At 49.5% G+C, this 11,489-nt stretch overlaps 4 protein-coding genes across 4 annotated transcripts in view; 1 reads left to right on the forward strand and 3 right to left on the reverse strand.

The window, feature by feature from the left end:
• The window catches only part of p3h4 (prolyl 3-hydroxylase family member 4 (inactive)), a 6,478-nt gene extending 4,069 nt beyond the window's left edge, over positions 1 to 2,409 (reverse strand). Inside the window, exons 1-2 of the mRNA XM_077735284.1 lie at positions 2,310 to 2,409; positions 196 to 809 (exon numbers count right to left, since the gene is read on the reverse strand). Of these exons, the coding sequence (XP_077591410.1) occupies positions 196 to 672 (477 nt within the window). The 5' untranslated portion in view covers positions 673 to 809; positions 2,310 to 2,409. The remainder of the gene's footprint in view (positions 1 to 195; positions 810 to 2,309) is intronic.
• On the forward strand, positions 1,229 to 5,309 carry LOC144209085 (peptidyl-prolyl cis-trans isomerase FKBP10-like). Its single transcript, XM_077735283.1, has 10 exons — positions 1,229 to 2,079; positions 2,320 to 2,465; positions 2,535 to 2,724; positions 2,788 to 2,933; positions 2,990 to 3,179; positions 3,368 to 3,513; positions 3,573 to 3,762; positions 3,843 to 3,985; positions 4,113 to 4,276; positions 4,407 to 5,309. Exons 1-10 carry the CDS (start codon positions 1,871 to 1,873, stop codon positions 4,575 to 4,577), a joined length of 1,695 nt encoding a protein of 564 aa, XP_077591409.1. The 5' UTR covers positions 1,229 to 1,870; the 3' UTR covers positions 4,578 to 5,309.
• Positions 4,890 to 7,709, reverse strand: LOC144209089 (7-methylguanosine phosphate-specific 5'-nucleotidase-like). Its single transcript, XM_077735285.1, has 9 exons — positions 7,400 to 7,709; positions 6,968 to 7,066; positions 6,825 to 6,894; positions 6,703 to 6,749; positions 6,520 to 6,605; positions 6,366 to 6,455; positions 5,951 to 6,113; positions 5,685 to 5,885; positions 4,890 to 5,617 (listed from the first exon to the last, which is right to left on the reverse strand). Exons 1-9 carry the CDS (start codon positions 7,400 to 7,402, stop codon positions 5,507 to 5,509), a joined length of 870 nt encoding a protein of 289 aa, XP_077591411.1. The 5' UTR covers positions 7,403 to 7,709; the 3' UTR covers positions 4,890 to 5,506.
• A 154-nt stretch (positions 7,710 to 7,863) lies between these two features.
• klhl11 (kelch-like family member 11) lies at positions 7,864 to 11,337 on the reverse strand. The gene is made up of 2 exons (XM_077735282.1): positions 10,507 to 11,337; positions 7,864 to 10,353 (listed from the first exon to the last, which is right to left on the reverse strand). Exons 1-2 carry the CDS (start codon positions 10,977 to 10,979, stop codon positions 8,769 to 8,771), a joined length of 2,058 nt encoding a protein of 685 aa, XP_077591408.1. The 5' UTR covers positions 10,980 to 11,337; the 3' UTR covers positions 7,864 to 8,768.
• Positions 11,338 to 11,489: the final 152 nt, after the last annotated feature.

Genomic DNA, 11,489 nt, shown 5'->3' on the forward strand with positions numbered 1-11,489 from the left:
AAATAGTTAAATACACTATGTTGCGAATGTTTTCATTTTATTTATTTGTTGTTTTTTAGGGGGCGGGGTCCATTTGCACTGTTGACATGGCATTGTTTCAAATGTGAGCTCCTTTTTTGTGGTCGCTAAACTTTTCCACCCGAGATAAATGGGGGCATTGTTTAGGGGAGACGTGGCAGGCAGACAGACTCTCACCTGGTAGTATGCGTACTGGATGAATTTATACGGCGTGCTTTTGTCGATATCCTCCAGGAGTTCCAGGCGAGGACGAGGGAGTTGAAACACGGGAAAGTCGGCCTTGCACTTTTTCAGGCACGCTGCCCTCAGGAGGATGTGGCGTATGAGCCGGAGGCGAACGTCTTCACCGTCGTCGTCTCCGTCTACTTCGTCGTCGTCCCCCCGGCTGATGGCGCTGCAGTTGCGGCCGCAGAAAGCCTCGCTGTCCCGCAGGAGTCGGCGCAATCGCAGGCTGTGCTCCAGGTACTTGACGCTATCGGCCCACTTGCCGGCGGCGTACTGTTGCAGCGCGTAGTCGTACGTGGAGTCCAGCGGCATCAACTCAGCCACGGGAAAACTTCGGAAGCTGTACTTCTCGTACTGAGCTCCGACCGAGAGTAGCCCCGAGGCGAGGAAAGCCGCCACCATCGCCGTCGCCACACCGTGGGGGAGCATCCTGGAACGGACGCCAGAACGCCGACTTTGGCTCTCAGAGAGTGGAACTTGTGTAGAGCTATTTGTTCCTCTGCTACTACTACGCGGAGCAGCGTGCACCGAGGTCCAGTCTTCAATACGATAACTTCCGAAAAGGCCTTTAAAAATAAAAACAAAACTTCCTCGTGATCGCTTTCACCAGAAAATAAACTTTTATTCCAAGTTTTCTAATACATTGTTTTGTAAATATATTTACTTTTGGAGGAAATTTGTCTTCCAATTGGGGAGAAAAACTATCATTTTGTCCGGGTAATAAGACAGTATTGTGAAGAGCATTAATTATTTCCGGCGTATAATGTTTAGCCTGACTAATTATTTTCACATGGCTGGAATACACATTAATTCTTGTAACCACATGAATGGAAATTAACATGCATATTCCATATCTAACAAAGTTTATGAGTCAATCACAGTGAATGGAGCAAAACGCACATTTGTGAATTATTTTGCAAACTTTATTTAAGTAATGTAATCCAAACCATTAATTGAATTGTACGCTGCTCATTTTTTAGCAACAAGTGATTTAAGACACTTAGTGATTGAACGTCTTGCAAACTATACTTTGACGTATTTTTAAAAGTAGTGGGGTGCTTGCACACTGCAAAATGACCAGATGATTTTTGCACATAGTTGACGTAAACCAACAAACCCTCAATGGAAGATAATTTGCACCCTCTATAAACCAATGTAGATGTGGTTAAATTGCGTTTTATTTTTGGGAGCACTGACGTCATCAAAACGCGTCCTATCATAATATATCGTTTTGTTATCATTTTTTTAGGTTACACGTTTGCAAGAATTCCATTAGGTACCACTCCAAGTTCTCCAGCAGCCACGACCGTGGATGTCAAGTTTACGTCATGTCAGACAGAATACAGGCAAAGTCCTTCAAAAGAAACGCTAAACGAGTTCAATTGAGAAGAAACGTCCTTGCATTGTTTCATTTAAGCACTATAATCTATGTATAGTGTCCTTTTTATTGACCTGAATCGATGATATTGGTCTTTTTCCATTGTAAACGCTGCCAGTGTTACTTTGAGTCTCTTGTTTTGAAAGCAATGGGCGGATGTTCTTTTAGTCAAAGATTGTTTTATCTTTGAAAGATGTGCTGCTGTTTGGGATCCAGTGTCCGTCCCTTAGAGCGCTCCCTAAACTCGGGATGTTTTGTGCGGGTCTGCTGCTTTTCCTCCACGCGGCGGCCGTGCGATGTAACGGTGGGGTCGAGGGCGAAGCGCCTCCGCCACTGGACGTGGTGGTGGAGCGTTACCACATGCCCAAACGTTGCCCCCGCGAGGTCAAAACAGAGGACTTTGTGCGGCACCACTTCAACGGGACTCTTCAGTCCAACGGCAAACTCTTCGACTCGAGGTGTACTTTTGTTTAATGTTATCTGATGATGAGTTCATGTTTGATAAGTGCGCACTGAGACGGCAAAGCTTGGGTTTGCGCATGCGCGTCAGAGTGGCCTTAAACTTTTTTTCTTTCTAATCTCATATTTCAACGCGTAACTTTCTTTCCTTAATGTTATGAATATTGCAACTTTTCTCTAGTAGTATTAAAAGACAGGACTTTTTATGATGTGTCAATGCTTTTCCTACCTTGACGCAGTCATGTCCGACGTAAGCCGCACGTCAGCCAGGTGGGAATGGGTCGCCTCATCCATGGAATGGACCGCGGCCTGCTGGGCGGCTGCGTCAACGAGCGCCGCCGCGTCATCGTCCCGTCACACCTGGCCTATGGAAGCGTGGGAACGGGTAAGGCCAGCGCTCTGGTAAAGAAGTCGCCGGCTGACCGACTCACCTTTTTCACATCTTCCTCGCAAGGCAACGTGATCCCGCCCGATGCCGTCTTGGTGTACGACGTCCATCTGCTGGACATTTGGAACACCCAGGACAAAATCCAAATCCGCACGCTCAGTAAACCCGAGCACTGCGCCCGTGCCGCCGGGGCCTCCGATTTTGTCCGCTACCACTACAACGGCACATTGCTCTCCGGGGAGACCTTTCTTTCCAGGTGAGCGTGAGCCGCCGTCCCCGCTTTTTTTCCCCATTTTTTCCTAAATGCAAAGTGCCACAGCCACGCCAAGAACGCGACATACGACACGTACTTGGGGCGAGGCGACCTGATCGAGGGTATGGAGCAAGGACTGCTGGGAATGTGCGTGGCGGAAAGACGCGTGGTCATCGTTCCTCCCTTTTTGGCCTACGGGGAGAATGGACATGGTAAGATCAGTTAAAATTGCATCCCGGCTGGAAATCATGACGTTGTCCCCCGATAGGAAAGAAGGTGCCCTCACAGGCCACGCTGGTGTTTGACGTTTTGATGGTGGATGTGTTCAACCCAAGAGACGACGTGGTGTCAGAAGTCCAGGAGGTTCCGGAAGGTTGCGAGCGCCGCAGCGTCGTGGGTGACTTCATGCGCTACCACTACAACGGGACCTTCCAGGACGGCACGGCCTTTGACTCCAGGTGAGAAAAAACAAACAAAAACTGCTGATTTTTTTTTTTTACAAACTGACAGTCATACCTCCACTTACAGCCTCTGGGTATTGCACATTTTCATCTTAAGAAATCCCCCCCAAAAACTTTTTTATCTGAAAAAAAATATATATATATTTTTTGGCGCATGTCTGAAAGTGTTTTTGCGTACTTGTCAGCTATCAGAGGAACAGCACATACAACACCTACGTGGGACGACGTTCTGTCATCGCCGGCGTGGACCGATCCCTCCTGGGTCTTTGCATGGGCGAGAAGAGGAAGGTGGTGGTCCCGCCTCACCTGGCCTACGGAGAAGAGGGCGTGGGTGAGTGCCATCACACTGCAAAAATAGGAGAGGAAGGGAAAGACTGACCTTGGTTTCAGGTGACCTGATCCCCGGCTGGGCCGTGCTGGTCTTCCACATCCACGTGCTGGACTTCCACCACCCCGACGACCCGGTGCAGGTGAAAGCGGTCTACCGGCCGGAGGGCTGCGGGCCGCTCAGCCGAGAGGACGACTGGCTTCGCTACCGTTACAACTGCTCGCTGATGGACGGCACGCTCCTGTACTCCTCGTGAGCGCCGCCCACTCCCTTGCCTTACCGGGGTGATGACCCGTGAGCTTTTTTGAACCGGTTTCAACGTGTTTGCGCAGGGACCAGTATGACGAGCCATCCGTCACCACGCTGGGAGCCAATGAGGTCATCCCCGGTCTGGAGCAAGGCCTGATGGGAATGTGCGTGGGCGAGGTCCGGGAGGTGGTGGTGCCACCACACTGGGCTCACGGGGAAAACGGAGGTAAGCTCATCGGCCGTTGTGGTTTTCGGTCAATCCGTCCGCAACTCCCGCTTTAAATGGATTGGACGTCTAGTATCGTGAATGGCGACCTGAAGCGAATTTATTCTTTTTTGGTGTGTTTTGGCAGCCGGCACGGTCCCCTCCAGCGCGGTGCTCTTCTTCCAGCTGGAGCTGTTGGAGCTGCAGAAAGGTGTCCCCAAGGGTTTCATGTTTGTCTGGATTGAGGACCCTCCAGAGCCCCTCTTCCCCGCCATGGACTTGGATGGTGACGGCCAGGTTCCCCTCAATGAGGTAATACACTTCAGAATTCCAGTGGTTGGGTTGGATTTGATTAGAAAAGAAATCACTTGGAGAAATATCATCTCAGTGACTTTAACCCACTTTGAACTTTCTTGCCACTGCATCGTCTTCTTCTTGGCAGTTTTCTGACTTCATCACGCAGCAAGTGCAGCTGGGCAACGGACGCTTGAGGCCCGGCATTCCGCCCGACGACATCATCCGGGACATGTTCCAGAGTCAGGACTTGGACAAGGACGGAAAGATCGTCGCCCCGGAGGTGACGCCGCAATCGGAGCATCGGGACGAGTTGTAATCGGAGGAGAAGCCCGCCCGCCTGCCGGGCAACCTGCAGACTGTGATGTCTAAAAGCCACTAAAATGACACGGGTTTACTCACTGGACATTAAATGTACAGGCACGATTTCAAAATATTCTCGGCCATCATAACCACTCTTAAGACCTTTTTTTTGGTGCTTCCAAGACCAAAATGCTGAAATATGAGCTCCGTTTTCGCAGCAGTTTTGTCACACAGTGAATAATTGATAACAAAAAGAGCCTTCCAGATGTAAAGAATGAAACTTGCATATGAGTTTTACTGTCAAATTCAATGAAAACAAAGACTGAAATGTCATTTGGCATCAATGTTTTCACTCACATATTTGTACACAACCAGAGATATGTAAACAAACTCAACGCGTACATTCTTTATCCTCTCCAAAAACGACTCGTTATTGCACATTACTGAGTTAACAGATGACGGCAATTCCTACTTATACCGCCGCCTTGTGGCTAAAGTTGGGTCACCAGATGAAACCACGGATATTTCTGCATGGACTGATATGGCTTACAAGACCTTCCATTGGTTTTAAAAAAACAGTTTTGAGTTACAAGTGTGTTTGTAGAACATATTCCACTCGTTTCTTAAAGCACAACTGCATAAGAGAATGTTGATTGCTCAATTCCAATTGTAATGGATGTCATGTCATAAATCCAGTGTCCAAAGTATTTTATAAGAGCAATGTTATTTTCTTTTTTTTTTTTTTTTAAATAAAGATATGTTCTCTCACGAGAGGTGACAAATGACTACACGTTTTACCAACAAAAATGGCGTCTTTAAAAAAGCAGCAAACAAACGTGACTGGCATTTTCAGTTAGCGCTCAAATTTAACGCGTATCCGACGGGAAAATACGGAGTGGACGGTGACTTGGAGTAAAAACTGAGTCATTTTGGGAGTGAATTGAATTACTTGTTTCCAGTGAGGTAAAGCAGGACGGCGTTGGCCACGTCCAGAGTCTCGTCTTTCACCAGCACGATGTCGTAGGAGTCCAAGTACGACTGCTTCCTCTCTTCCACCTAAAAAAAGTCACGGGTTGCGTGATTAAAAACGACGACGCAGACGACAATGTTTTTCCACTCTCACTTTATCGTTTAGGAAGCCGATCTTTAAAATGTTCTCCATGTCGTGCACGCCGTCGGCCATGGTCAGGTCACCCAAAGAGTCCCCCAACAGGAGCACGTTGGGTCGAGCTCGCAATTCCTGGAAGTGGCCCGTGTTGAGGAGGGCGCCCTCGCGTTTGTTGTAGATGTGGATCAGCTCTCCCTTGAAGGCCCTCAGCACCCCCTAGGAGAAGGCAGGACGTCACATGGGAGGACGCGGCAAACGCAAAATGGGAACGCCATACTCACAGCCTGGTCAAAGTCCATGTAGTTGGACAGAACTTTGACGTTGGAGTGGAAGACCCCGGCTTGGCGGATGACCTCCTCCAAGATGTCGCCGATGCCGGCCGAGAAGATGAGCAGGGGGATGCTGTGCTGCTGGAGGTGCCGAAAGAACTGCTGGTAGCCTTCCCTGCAATGTGGAAAACTTTATTTACTTACTTGAATGACCATATTTTCTCACATTTTAGCATATAAGCCGTACCCTTAAAATAGTTGAATGTTAAAACGCAAATCAATGTATTTCTGTCTCTACCAAATTTGTCCATTTCATCTTTTATGATCAACATATATATATTCAGCTTTCAGGTATCACCTGTATTTTTCCCAAATGCTTTATTTTGATCATAGCAACAAAAAAAGACCAAAATGAGGTATGTCTTACCTGAGCTTGGCTTCGGACTCGCGCACCACAGCGGCCAGCAGATCCTTCCTGATGTTTTGCTGCACCAGCAGCTCATGCGCTTTGGTCCACCTTTTGTCACAAGTGCACATTTTGAGCACATTTTTACATGTTTGGAGACAAGACAACCACTCACCACTCCACCATCAGCGGCAACTTCTCGTCGATGGAGCGCGACGAGTCGATCTCGATGGGGTAGTACGTGTTCAATAGATCCTTTAACTGAGGATACACACAGTTTATTTCCAAGACTTAAAATTCTGGGTGGAATTTAAAAATGGCACCCCCCAAAAAAATACAACTGTGAACTGTTACCAACCTTTACTTTGCATTCTTCTGAGATAAGACTACTGGTGTCGAGAATATCTGTAAACAAATAGATGATGCACATTACTCCGATATCTAGACGTTTTTAATAGCGTATAATTGGAAGACACTCACTGTGGCAGGTGGGGCATCTTTTACCATTGAAGGCAAATCTGGTGAGTGTCATGTCAAAGTCAGAGATGACCTGTCAAAAAGTACAGTTAACATATGACGAAGTTCTTTTCTGCGGGACGTTATGTCCAGTGTTGCTTTCTGACCTGCAATGTGTTCGAACCCGCTTTTTGCATGGACTGCAGGATCTCCTGGACCCGATTGGGATCTCTCATGCACACTGACGGATTGGATAGCTCCGAAATCTGTAAACAAAAGTTTGTTGTAAGGAAAAATAAAGGCGTAAAACGCCGTGAGTAAGCAAGCACCCTAACTCAAAGTCAGCTAGTCAATAAGGTCGAAGCCCAAACAAACAACTTTTCTTCGCCACGTAAATAAAAAGAAATACGGCACTATATTCTAGAACGATCAGAAATCATAGTATATCCGCGATCTTGGAAAAAAAGTGGCACAAATATTGTTTTAGTGTCAGGAACGTACAGTAGCTAGTGGTTAGCTTACGGTGCAAAAATAGCTCGAGTTCGGGAGAAGCATTCATTTCCAGGCGTCAAATATTCAAACAATTGAGATAAACTTACCATTTCAAGCAAATTGGCTGCCGATCACCGACACGTTTTACTAAGAAGAAAGTATTTAATAGCTTGTCGTCTGCATTTATGTTGCATGCAGTTGGCACGCGACTTGTTAGGATGCATTCAAGTGTCGCATAACAGTGTAGGAATATTCATTGCTCAAGAACCATTTCACTAGCGCACCAGTTATTTTGAGTTGCCACACCAAATATTTAAAGGTGAGATCAATCATCACTGACAAAGTATTTGAAGATATACATTGCTTTTGGAGATCTGTGACGCCAAAAGCGAGACGTGAGCAGTTCCGAGTCTATAAGGAGCTCCTGAACGCAGCACAAGGATAGACTGTTCAATGTATTTATAATTTCCCAGTGATTGTAAAACCTCCCAGTCAGAGATTGGACGTCCACCACCGTCATTGGCAATGAATGATCTTCAGAAGCCTGGTCAGATATGAGCCCACAACTATAACTTGCTGATGTCTTTATTTTCAAGTCTCTTTGGAGGGGAATGCGAACAAACACAGGTAAAACGAACCATTGCAAAATCGTAAACTTGGCTGCAGAAACAACAACAGCAGCAGCTTGAGAACCAACAAAAATCACAATTTGCTGTATTAAAGTTGAAATGGAACTATTCTTCAAATTGCCAAGTTCAACTGTTTTAAGACTCGAATAGGAACAAAAGTGCTCTTTTGGCACAAAAGGAATGACAAGTTTTCTATTGAGAACTGGAATGACTTCATAACATCTTTAAGAGAGAAAAACAAAATAAATAGTCAGAGAATGTGGTGTCTAAGTGGATGGCTATGGAACATCTGGTTAGTGAGGCTGCACTGAAGCGATTATGGCACGTTAAAAGTTGACACGCTTGCGTGAAGAGATTGTCACAGTGTTTACAAATGGAACAAAGCCTCCGTCCGTCTAGGAATGTCAAATATATATAAACAGTTGCTCACCAACAGACACATATAGCATATTTCCGCTCTTATTAACATTTACATTCAGCACATCCCTTTACATGGCTTACAAAAATGGCCGACGCCAGGCCGTAAAACAGCGTTGAGTTGTGTGAGAGCTAAGCAATGACCCAATGGCGAATAAATGGATGGCACTGTTTGTGCTGGCCGGTGACTCGAGGAAAGAAATGCTCTAATGCGGACGTGCTAAATTGAAAAAAATAATAATAATCCCAAAATACGCGCAATAACTTCATTTTACATCACTAAAAATATGACTCGGATTGCCTTTCCGCAAACCGTCGCGAAAACGGGGAACGCTTGCGAAAGTCGTCGGGTGAGAGAACAGTCTGTTCGGAATGCAGAAGATGGAAGTGGGTGTTTGGCGGCCGGGTGGCGTGCCAGTACAAAATGGGCTCAGCATTCAATCTGTGACTGCAACTGCCTGCGCAGGGTGAGCGTGCGCCGGTGCAGCTGCTGCATCTGTTGCATGCGGTCCCGCTGGCGCGCCAGGTTCTGCGGCATGGGGTAGCGCTGGCAGCCGTAGAGGAAGCGGTAGGGCACGCGTACGTGGCAGGCGGTGGCACGGCAGCGCGGTTGCGGCATGGGCGGCAGCAGCATCCAGCGCCCGCGCTCGGCGCAGTAGCGGTAGGCCTCCTTGCGGTACTGCTTGTCCACGTCGTCGCTGTTCTTCCATCCGCCAATGATGAAGACGTCGTCGTCGAAGTGGCAGACGGCGGCACCCTCGATGCTGGTCACCTCGGGCGGCAGGCTCTCCAGGATCTCGTCGGGGACGCGGGCGCCGATCTTCTGCCGCGCCACCTCGTCGCGCTCGCCATAGCTCTTGGGGCAGCAGGAGGCGGTGTGGTAGAAGTTGGTGGCGGCCACCGCCATCTGGAACACGCAGTAGTTGTCGATCAGCGGTAGCGAGTCCACGTCCTGCCACTGGTGGCTGTCGGTGTCGTAGCGGGTGGTGATGGTCTTCAGCCCGTCGTCTTTGTCCGTGTCCACGGGCGTCCGCGCCGTCACGTAGACGTAGCGGTCCTCCACGCTTACCGCCTTGACGTCGCGCAGGATCTTGGGCGCCGACTCCAGGTTGTGCCACTTGTCCTGCTCGGGCTCGTAGACGCTGACGTCCTTGAAGCCCGGGCTGAAGTTGCCGTGGCCGCCGATGCTGTACAGGATGTCCTTGATGCGGGTCAGGCCGAAGGAATGCTTGCGGGTGGTCAGGTTGCTCACCTGCTCCCAAGTGTTGCAGTTGGGGTTGTATCGCTCCACCGTCTTGGCGAAACCCGGCTCCATGGAGCCGGCCACGTAGACGTGCGAGTCAGTGGCGGCGATGGCGTGGCCGTCCAGGTGGTTGTGGATGTGCGGCAGGTTGACCCAGCGGTCCTCGTAGACAAAGTAGCCCACGCACTCGCTCAGGTAGTCGCCGCCCTCCGACACCCCGCCCACCACCATGATCACGTCCATGTTCTGGCCGAAACGCGGCTTGAAGGAGGCAGCCGACGAGGACCAGGGCTCCAGCTCGGCCATTTTGAAGTTCTCGAAACGGATGGCGTAGCCCTCCACCGCCTCCGACACCAGGCGCAGGCAGACCTCGTTGGAAGCCACCATGCGCTCCTTCTTCACCACCTGCGTCAGGTAGGAGGGCTTGACCTGAGGCAGCCTGAGCAGGCCGAAGAGCTCCTGGAAGTAGCCACCTCGCTCCTCGGGCAGCTTCTGCACCCACTTGACCACCGCCTCGAAGAGCACCTCCTCCGAGTCCACCGTGATCTCGTCATCCGACAGCCAGTAGCGCACCAGGTGGACCGGCAGCGTGTAGAATTCCTCATCCTGGATCACCTTGTGGAAGTTGCGGCGGATCATGTCGGCCGCCCGCAGGGCCAGCTGGTCCAGCGTGTACATGTGGGCCAGGCTGTGCACTGCCATGCAGTTGCTCAGGCTCAGCTTCTTCTTCAGGAACTCACCACAGAACTCCTTCAGCTGCACTAAAAGGAATCTGCAAAGAGAACAGGTCAAATGTGATATGATTGTAATAACATCATTAAGGGGTGGTCAAATAAAATAAAACTATCACAAAAATGTAATACATTACATCATTGTGTAAATATGGCTTTCATGGCAGGTTAAGGCTATATAGCAAAAAAAGTACCTGTCGGCTAACTCCAGAACTTCGTGCACATTGCATGTGCTGACCCGAATCTCCCCGGTGTACATGAACTGAATGACGCTCTCCACCGTCTCGGGGTCGGGCCCCGACTCGGAGCTCCACTCCTTCATGTCGACGCGTCCGGAGAGCGACTCCGAGAAGTGACCGCCCAGCAGCGGCGTGAAGTAGTCGGTGGCGGCGGACAAGACCGAGCGGTGGGCCGCGAACTCGCACGTCTGGTGGCCGCCGGCCGCCGCCCCACTACTGAAAGCCAGGGTTACGTCGGTGAACATGCCCTGCTTGCGCTGCTCGTTCTGCCGCCGCGACAGCTCCGAACAGTGGGGGGACGACGCGAAGTCCTCGGCCTCTTCCGCGTCGCCGTCCGCGGCCAGGGAGCTCGGAGCGCCGCAAACCGGAGCAGGGGTGCTGCTGTTACTCCGACTCGAGTCCTCCGGGTTGGGGGCCGCTGCCGCCATGGTGGGCAAGAAGCGGAGTGGAAAGGAATCGAGCACTGCGGACGGGCACCGAGTTGGCCGAGTCGGGCGAGTTGGGACTCAAATACGAGCGCCGCACGACTCAACTTCTCGCTCCTCCATTTCAGTTCGCAAGTCGGCCACCACGGGAATGCTACTAAGCTAGCGCACAGCAACGCAGACTAAATTTAGCAGGCAAAATACCATTTCATCGTCCTAATTATCTTCACCGACGATACATTTGGGACAATAGTTCAATTTCCCGTCAGTTTTCTGAATAGCATAACCGGAATTTCCTCACCAAAACAAGATTGACTTGACCTCTTGGCAGTCTGCCGCTGACAGAAAGTGACATGCGCAGTGGTTTTTCATTTATTTATTTATTTATTAAAAAGGCGTCATCGCTTGTGACGTCAAATGTGAATCCCGGAAGCCTCAACAAATGTATTTTTTTTCGTTCGAATTGCAGTTTGAAGTCGTTTTTGTTTCTTTTTCATTTACTTAATTGACCAC

Source organism: Stigmatopora nigra, chromosome 15 (genome assembly GCF_051989575.1).
Source record: "Stigmatopora nigra isolate UIUO_SnigA chromosome 15, RoL_Snig_1.1, whole genome shotgun sequence".
In the NCBI taxonomy this organism is placed as follows: Eukaryota; Metazoa; Chordata; class Actinopteri; order Syngnathiformes; family Syngnathidae; genus Stigmatopora; species Stigmatopora nigra.